We start from the raw sequence: 9,330 nt of genomic DNA, 5'->3' as shown, positions 1-9,330 counted from the left end.
TGAAAGGGGGCCTCTCAAAGGTATGTTAACCTAGATGCACAGAGACAATGGACAAGGGGCTTGCTTAAGGTAAAGATAGACCTTTCAGTAAAGAAGTTGTACGTCTGGGGTGTGACTACCCACTACTGCCGGCCCAGTTAAGAATTTATACTCAGATCACCTGGTGAGGTTGCTTTCCACAGAAGCCCCTCTTAAAGTCCACAACCTTAGACCTGGCCAGCAGGTTGCTGGTTAGATCCCTGGTCAGGGTACATACAGGAACAGATTAATGTTCCTGTCTCTCTCTTTCCCTTCCTTTCTCCCTCAGGTCAATAAAATAAACATTAAATAAAGAAAGTCCACAACTTTAACACATAATCAATACAAAAATATTAATGAGATCATTTACATACTCTTTTTTGGTATTAAGTCTTAAAGCACATTTCTATTCACATGTGGCTCCGGGACACACATGGCTTCGTGGCTGCCACACTGGGAAGCCCAGGCTTGGGGCCTTCCCTGTTTTGCTGAGGCCATCAGGAGACCTGTTTATTGCTGTAGACTAGTGCCTGGCACATAACGAGACCCAGTGATCTGCCCTATGTGAACTGGGGTGATCTTTCTGTGCCTCCTGGAATTGCTGTGAAGGTTAAATAAAATGATACGGTATGTTAAGGACCAGCTCAGTGACTGTTGTTACTGTTCTGACTTCTCAAAGTCAGTTGAAGGGCAGCTGGTCCCAACTGCTTCCTGTCTTCCTTTTAGAGCGCTTCTCTAAAATTACAAAACGAAAGCTTAGATTCCAGAGCTAGCAAAGGCCTTTGACCAAGGCTCTGGGGTACCAAACGAAAGAGCGGAACCTCTAATCCACGCCCTTGTTTTCTTTGTGCCTTGACAGCTGGAGGCTCCGCCCACCCCAGCCCAGACAGGCTCCGCGCGGAACTACAGCCCCCAGGATGCAGCGGGAGCCCCCGCGATTACGTCATCGGCTTGGGACGCCCGGACGGTGAAGGGGCGCGCAGAGACGCCTCTCCAGGCGCTGAGCAGGCGAACCCCTGACCCATAAAGAGAGGTAGAGTCCAACCAGCTGAGCTCGGAGTCCAACGGCTCACCGAGGCGAGAGCGGCAGACCTGTGGCGGCTGGTGACGCGCGGGATCTTCCTTCTCCTCCCGCCTCTCCGCGATCTGGCGCTTGCTGGTGACGTTGGGGGCCTGATGGCCGCCGCGAGGCCGGGAAGGTGAAGGTGAGAGGGCGAGCGCGCCGGGATGGTGGGGTTGGGCCTGGCCCACCCGAGCGAGTCTTGAGCGCCTCGGCGTGGTCCGGTGGGATGCTGGGGCCCTGAGGTACCAGATCCGGGCGGGCGAGCGGCGTCCCCACGCTCTGACCTCGCCGCCCGACCATCCTTGGCCCTGCGAGGAAGGGGCGGGACTCGAGGTGGGGTCCCCTAAGGCTCCTCGGCGCCCCCGCCTTCCCAGGCTTCACCACCGCCTTTCACTCCCTCTCTTTCCCCATTTCTTATCCTGTCCTTTATCTTAGCCAGCATTTACTCAACACAGCATGAGTGCCCACGTTCATCACGGTAGCGCCCTGCGCTGACCTCCCCTTAGGTCAGTGAATACACTTAGTACACTCTCGTATGGTTGTCTGTTTAGCCTTCAGTTCCACAGCCCTCAAGCCCAGACCTTGTCCTATGGTTCAGTTCCCTTCTCTCCCTCCTCGGGATGTGCCTCTGCCAGCTTCTCCCCAGCACATGTCTGAGCATCACATGACTGAATATGTGTTTGTGCACAGCCAGGATTGGCCCCACACCTGCGTGTTGTGTTTTCTGCAGGGCACTTCACCTGTCACCCAGAACCTCAATGAGTAAGCTTTCCTCAGGGATGAGTTTGCTTAGCTTTATTACCTGATCGGACATGTTTTGCATACCAGTGTTTTTGCTGTCTGTTGACATGTTCCCCCCTTCTTCCCCCCAAAGTTGGAATTGGTGGAGTTAACACAATCAGTAGCCAACCTCCACCTGAGACAGAACAGAAGAGAACTTTGTCTTTTTGACCCAGCCATGTCCACGATGCCCACCCTGTGAAGGTCTCACACCATCTAAAAAAGTAAGTGGTGACTGTGACATCTTGTACTCTGGATCTGGGTTGAGGGGAAAGGGATGTGCTCTGATAGCCAGCCAGCGGCAAGTCTCTTGGATGGGGCCGTCTTTGCACAGAGCTGGAGTTTTCCAACCTGTGTTGACAAACTGTCTCTTTTCTACTCCCATGGAGGATTTGACTGGTTGCTGAGAGAGCCCATTGAGGGGTTGACAGTTCAGAAAGTAGCTGGGATTGCTAGGCCCTCTGAAGAATGAGTCTTCCCCGTTTGTTCTCTGCTTTGCTGGCTCCGCCCTCCCGCTCTCTGCCCCGCAGAGATTGGCTCCTTATCCCAGCTCTTCTAGGAGTCAGCTTTGCCCTCTTTACCCTGTATACTCTTTGTTTCAATTTCTCAGCTTCTCCTCTGTTCCAGTTGTGTCAGCAGACGATCCGTGGATCCATTTTCTTTTCCCTGCTAGGAGTTGCTGTGCATAAATCTGGGTAAGGAGGTGATGTGGACCCAGGGACTGTGCTTGGGACCCAGACACACCTTGCAGTGAATTTTGCTACTGTTCTTGCTAAACCTGAAACATCTAATGCTGCTCTACTAATAGCATAAGTTGAGGCAAAGCTTTTGATTACCTTGGAATGCTAATAGTTTCGGTTTAGAATTGGGGTTGGCTCTGGTCTTAGGTTACTGTTAGTAACAATCTGTTAATATTGTGACCCCAGCAGTTCTTTGGGATGGGAGTCGGAGACTACCAGGATGAATGAGACTTTCCCAAAGTGCGATCCTTAGGATTTTTAAAACAATTACATAGAAGAAGGGTTTCTTCAGATAAATTTGGGACAGGCTGCATTAAGGACAGTTAAACTAGTGTTTTTACAATAAGCCTTCCTTCTCAAGGTCTTTAACTCTGCTCATGTGCTCCAGTGGAAGGGATTTGAAGCATGTAATGTTGCACAAATTGATTCTGCCTGGAACATTGGGTGCACTCGAGTGCTATGGACCACACTTTGGGAAATGCTGCTGTAAACGATCCGAAACCATGACCGCAAAAGTGCTTTGCAGCAGTCAACATCTTGAAGCATAATGTGTAGTTGATACTGGAGCTGGACTCTGGCCCAGATATGCCTGTGGGACTGGCCCCACTGGCCTGCGGTGAGCCCTGTGATAAAGTAGGGACTATCAGGGCTTTCCAGAGGAGGAACAGGAACCCAGCCACCTCCCACCACTCTGGAAGGCGAGGAGGCCAGCAGGCGAGGCCCCAAGATAGTAGGGGCCCTATTTTGGCTTGTGTGCGTATATCTTACAACTTTGGTCTGTTTGTGTACCTACGCGTGTCTGGCTTGCTCTTTGGAAGGATTAAACCCTGAAATCTGAAAGGATTGTTTAACTCTTGACTCACTGAGCTCCAAATGCTGAGAAACAGATGGTTAGTCAAAAGCTGCTTTTTTAAGAAAAAAAGTAGATTTGTGTATTTCAGGGATGGAAGCGTAAGAAGGTACTCACCCATACAGGGCATTCACTAGCTCAAACCATGTTTCTCAGAGTTGTGGAGGAGGAAAGTAGAAATGGAAGAGCAGTCACCACTGCTCTCTGTCAGAGACTGGCTTTCTAGAAGCTCCTTGACTAGACAGGGAGTCAGAGTGTGGTAAAAAACCAAACCGTCTGGTAAGGTTATATTGTCCTCCATGGAGACATCAGGGAAGGCTTCATGGAAGGGGTGACACTATAGAGCAGCAGTTCTCAACCTGTGGGTTGCGACCCCGGCGGGGGTCGAACGACCAAAACACGGGTTGCCTAAAGCCATCGGAAATACATATGTGGGTCGCGACCCACAGGTTGAGAACCGCTGCTATAGAGTGTTAGGTCTAGAAGGACAGTAGGAGTCAAATGGGTGAAAAAAGAAAGAGGATTCCAGGCTGAAAGCAGCATGTGCAACACAAATGTGGAATCTCGGCTTGGAAATTAACAGAGCCAGAGAAATCAGAGTTTGGAGCGGTTGGGGGTTCTACATTGGAGGTTCCACGCTTGAGTTTCCACATGTGCAGTTTGGGGTGTGAGTGTGCAGCTGCAGGTTAGGGAACGGTGAGAGCAGGGTAGCTCCTGGACAAGCTGAAGTCCCGGTAGACCTTGTAACTTCAAACCACTGAATGTTCCCAAGTGTGCAGGCCTTTGAATCTTGTACTTACTGAACACTAACACTTTTGGTCTCCTATCCTTTGGACTTGCAAACAGTGACCAGAACTTTAAAGCATTTGTAAAAGCCCCTCTGATCTCAGGGAACTTGCTGCCTGCATCAGGTTGCTTGTGGGGCTGAGCACGGCTGGCTCTCAGCCCTGCACCGGCCTGTTGCGTTACCCCACCCTCACGGCAGCTGCTGGGGGAGCGTGGTGTGTGTGTTGTGGGGCTGCACCTGCCCTTCCCTGAAGGCTGTGTGTTGTAATCTTGCGGGTGGAGTTTGTTGTCGCTGCTTTATACATAACATGTAAAGCTATGTTTGAGCTTGTACCATGTCGTCCTATCTTCTCAGTCCGTGTGCCATCATGCTTGCTTTACACATGAAGAAATCCAGGGCTCTGGGGTTAAATCTCTTGTCCAGTTTGTGTAGCCTAGAAAGAGACCAAGCACAATTTGAACCCAACTGTGTGTCATTCCAGATCTGTCACCTGCAATGCTACAGCACGCCCCATCTCAGATCCTTTTTCTCCCTTCGGTGTGTTCCTCTTTTGTGTGCGTCCCTATTTCTCTAACAGTCTTAACTGCTGACCAAAGTCAGCCTGATTTCAGTGCTCTCTCCTTTCTGCTTTGGAGGAGCCAGTGGTGCTTTCCTCCCAGTGTCCCTTCTCAGAGCTCTGCTGTCTCTCTTATTTATGCCTTTGACATGTGGCCTCCATGCTAAGAAAACCTCTCCCACCGTTGTGGCGTCTTACTGAGGAAGGTGGTAGAAATGGACAATACAGTCACTTCTCCTATATCCCAAGAAGTCATTACCAACACAAAGTAATTCGTAGGTTGAGGCAAATCATGTGGGTTCCCATTTCCCTGTGTGTCTGTCCGTCTTTCTGCCCAATCTTTGGGATGGTCAGTTCCTCAGAGCCAGTTTTCAGTTATTATGCTAAAAGTACTTTTCCTAGGTGTTCTTTTTGCTTCCCAGGAACTTATTCAGCGCTCTTTGGAACCCTTTGGAAGTTTCTTGAATATGCTCACTCATGAGCAACACCGTCTCCTTTCCCAGATGGAGAGAGCGAAGGCTTGGTAGGGGGAGGGTGTGGGAGGCGGAGAGCTGATGGCTGTGTGATTAGGGCTGCAGGAAAGGGCGTGGTGGACAGGAGTTTGCTGAGTGTTCAGGAGGGTGGAGCCAGGCACACCCATGTGGTTGTGCACACTGCCTCATCCCTGAGGGGCATGTTTCCTTGGACTTCCCAGGAGCTGAGAGTTCTGCTCTGTGTGTAGTGGGGTCTCTGGGGAACAATCGACTTTTGGAACCAGAAATTCCCAACCACATCTAGGTGCCACCTTCTCTGGTCTGTCTGCTCCTTCTGACTTGAGCCAAAGATCTCTAGAATTTTGGAGTCAAGTCTTGTGACCTCTACCATATCACTGCTGTTGAGAAAAAGAGGCTATGAAGATGTGTGTGTGAGTGGGAGCCAGAGAGCTGTCCACACAGAAACGAGCTGTGAGGATAAACGTTCACAGTGCTGATCACAGGATGGCGGTATCCATGTAACTTCCAAACCTACAGAAATATTTTATAAGAGTCTGTTAGAGCCAAACCAAGGACTTTCCCAGAAGCAAGACTGAGACACTGCTATGGACAGTGGCAGGGTCAGTTTTTCTCGTGCGTTTGAAATCAAAGAAGGGAACATAAGGACAATGACATAAAGTCCATTGGTGGCCATCTAAGCAGGCGGAGAAAGTCAAGCTGGGAAATCTCTGATGGGATAACAAGCACATCGGAGAGATGCACACTTTTATATTGGTGGCACAGCGAAGTTAACACTGAGCCTTTACAGCGAATAGAGATGGTGTTTGGACAGAAGACTCGTGTTGCTGTGAGGGTGGAACGCCTCGTAGAAGGCTGATAAAGGGATGACTCTGGCGTTTGAGAGGTTTGTTAACTCAAGGACAGAAATGTAAGGCAAAGGTGAACCTTCTGCTGAGGTGTGACTGCCCACCTTGACCTACCCCATTAAGAATGTATCATCAGATCATTCTGTGAGGTTACTTTTGGTCGCTGAGCTTGTCAGAGGCACTACATAGCCCTTCTGTTGTTCACAGTGGGGTTGTGGATTTTTTTACTTTGAGTTTCCACATTTTCTACTGTGTATACAATGATAATGAGGAGACCAATAAATGTTCTTAAGTAAATTATAGACCTTTCCCTTGAGGATCATTGTTCCCGTGCCCCTTCCCACCACCCAATCCAAAAACCAAAATTTGTTAGAAATTTGGGCCACGGGGACCTGGGCAGCAGAGTGGCCGGCGTGGGGGGGTGGGCACTGGCCTTGAACAGCCTTTTGCTTTCAGTGTTCAGCGTGTCTTCTGAGGCAGGGGATGGATAGGGAATCAGGGAGATTTCTGCTATGCTTTTGTGCCTGAGACGCAGAGGAGGGCTTCTCTGTGTGTCACCTCTCCATTCCTCCCCATCTCTGAGATGGGGAAGGCAGGGCCTGTCACTGTTCAACAGACAAGGAACAGCCAGCACTAGGCCTGAACTTGGGGCTTCAGGGTCTGAGTGCCCGTACTGTGCGACAGGGTGATTGACCCTAGTGTCCTGTGAGATCGTTTCCTGCTCTTTTGTTTTGTTTTGTTTTGTTTTGAGAGAGAAAAACATCAACTTGTTGTTGCTTTAGTTGCAGCACTTTAGTTGTTCTTTATTTATTTATTTACTTTTTTACAGAGACAGAGAGTCAGAGAGAGGGATAAATAGGGACAGACAGACAGGAACGGAGAGATGAGAAGCATCAATCATTAGTTTTTTGTTGCACATTGCAACACCTTAATTGTTCATTGACTGCTCCCTCATATGTGCCTTGACTGTGGGCCTTTAGCAGACCGAGTAACCCCTTGCTCGAGCCAGCGACCTTGGGCTCAAGCTGGTGAGCTTTTGCTCAAACCAGATGAGGACTCGCTCAAGCTGGAGACCTAGGGGTCCCGAACCTGGGTCTTCTGCATTCCAGTCCGACGCTCTATCCACTGTGCCACCACCCGGTCAGGCTTTAGTTGTTCTTTGATTGCTTCTCATACTTGCCTTGACTGGGGTGCTCAAGCCGAGCCAGTGACCCTTGCTCAAGAGCTGGTGACCCCTTGCTCAAGACAGCGACTTTAGGCTCAAGTCAGCGACCATGGGATCATTTTGATGAACACATGCTCAAGCTGTCAACCTCGGGATTTCAAACCTGGGACCTCAGCGTCCCAGGTCGATGCCCTATCCACTGCGCCACCATCAGGCATGCGATCCTTTCCTACTCTAGAGATGCCGCTCTTTACTTCACCCATTTGATCTAGTCCTGGAGGGCCCCCTGTCTCGATGGACTCGGGCTGGTCCCATTTCCCCATCCTACACCTGCTGTACTGCTAGCAGAATGTTCAGGTTGGGTGTTCCTAGTTTGCTTATATTGTTTTCTCTTACAGCGCGATGTCCCTGTTCTTCCCTCGATGCAACTCCATTGTCACAGTCAAGAAGGATAAGAGACACATGGCTGAGGTGAATGCTTCCCCACTGAAGCACTTTGTCACTGCAAAGAAGAAGATCAATGGCATTTTTGAGCAGCTGGGGGCCTACATTCAAGAGAGCGCTACCTTCCTGGAAGGTGAGACAGGCAGCTGCTGAGCCAGCCCACTCCGCCTGTTTGGATGTATAGACAGCAGGGTTGGGGATGGGCGGGAAGAGCCCCGCGCTTGGGGGCTCATATCCAGATGCGCTGTCACCTTCAGCAATGCTCTGCTTGCAGTCTTGTGGAGTTGGGCTCCTGGGAGGTTGGCCAGGGAAACAAGGGACCTATCATTTAAGAATTCTCTGTATACCCTTTCGTTTAATCATGAGGGGTAGGTGAATTTTATCTCCGTCTAAAACCCCAGCAGACTGAGGTTGGAGAGTTGTGTGATACTCTGTAAGTGACACGGGAGGCTTTACCCAGGTGTCTCTGACTCCAAAGCCCAGGTGTTTCCCTTGGCCCAGGTTTGGCTGCCATTAATACCAGGCTCTGGAGTCACGGGCTTGATCCCAGGGGTGGCGCCAGCTTGACCCAAGATCACCGGTTCGAGCCCCTGTCAGAGCACATATGAGAAGCAATCAGTGGCACAACTAAGTGGAACAACAAGTTGATGCTTCTCTATCTCTTTTTTTCTCTCTTTCTCTCCCCCCCCTCTTCCTCGCTCTCATCAACAAAAACAAACACACCAGGCTCTTTCTGGGTGTTCTTTATCTCTGACCAGGGTGTTCTCTCTGATATTTTTAGGCAACAGGACTATGAATAGAAAACTTGCCTCGCTGGCACCTTTTTCATTAGTTACTAATTTGAGCCCAACCTGTAGTCCCTGCTTGATCAGCAGAGAAGGACAGGTTCCCGGAATCACTCAGTCTCAGCGCCACCTCTGGTCATTGGCTTTCTCAGGCTCCCTCTCTGGGAGGCACCCCAGTTCCAGGGCCTGGGGTTGTCAGTGAAGACCCAGTAGCTGGGTCTTACCTGCCCTTGGTCTCCTCATTCACGAGAGCAGGGCTCAGGCGAGACCAGGGGTTTCCAAAGGCTAGTCTGCAGAACCTCGGAAGTTCGTTAGAAATGCCTCAGGGACACACTTCCCTCCATTCTGTTTCCTACTAGAGTGGCCTGGCTTTTGGTTGGTTTACATGTCGAGCTGCTACTTAAAGGAAGTATGTCCAAAACTATGGTCTTAATGTTTGTGTCTCCCACATTACACGTTAGAATCCTAAGGCCCATGTCATGGTGTTAGGAGCTGCACCTTGGGGAGGTGATTATGTCAGGAGGGTGTCATGAGGTCAGTGAGATTTGTGCTCTTATAAAAGAGACTTCACGAAGCTCTCTAGCCCCCTTCTGCCAGGAGGGCACAGTGAGAAGTCTGCGACCTGGAAGAGGGCCCTCACCCAGCCAGGTTGCACCCAGTCTGAGACTAACCATACATTTCTGCTGTTACAGCAGCCCGGACAGACTGAGACTACGACCGGACCACTTGTGCCCTGCCCTTGGCATGGTGCTTGATGCAGGAGTTAAAAGATTTGTTGTTGAAATCATTCCAGTTCTTTACCT

The 9,330-nt window shown here is 50.2% G+C and overlaps 1 protein-coding gene across 5 annotated transcripts in view; it reads left to right on the top strand.

Annotated features, from left to right (window-relative positions):
- Positions 1-745: 745 nt before the first annotated feature.
- Positions 746-9,330, top strand: part of MFN2 (mitofusin 2) — a 30,754-nt gene continuing 22,169 nt past the window's right edge. The window contains exons 1-5 of one of the 5 annotated variants that reach the window (XM_066270420.1): positions 746-1,223; positions 1,521-1,587; positions 1,956-2,085; positions 2,472-2,556; positions 7,697-7,875. In XM_066270420.1, coding sequence (XP_066126517.1) covers positions 7,701-7,875 — 175 coding nt within the window. In that variant the 5' untranslated portion in view covers positions 746-1,223; positions 1,521-1,587; positions 1,956-2,085; positions 2,472-2,556; positions 7,697-7,700. Of the gene's footprint in view, positions 1,224-1,520; positions 1,588-1,771; positions 1,844-1,955; positions 2,086-2,471; positions 2,557-7,696; positions 7,876-9,330 lie in introns of those variants that run through there. The other 4 variants (XM_066270423.1, XM_066270419.1, XM_066270421.1 and 1 more) reach the window with 4 other exon arrangements.

Source organism: Saccopteryx bilineata, chromosome 3 (genome assembly GCF_036850765.1).
Source record: "Saccopteryx bilineata isolate mSacBil1 chromosome 3, mSacBil1_pri_phased_curated, whole genome shotgun sequence".
Taxonomy (NCBI): Eukaryota; Metazoa; Chordata; class Mammalia; order Chiroptera; family Emballonuridae; genus Saccopteryx; species Saccopteryx bilineata.
This window is presented reverse-complemented; position numbering and strand designations above follow the sequence as displayed.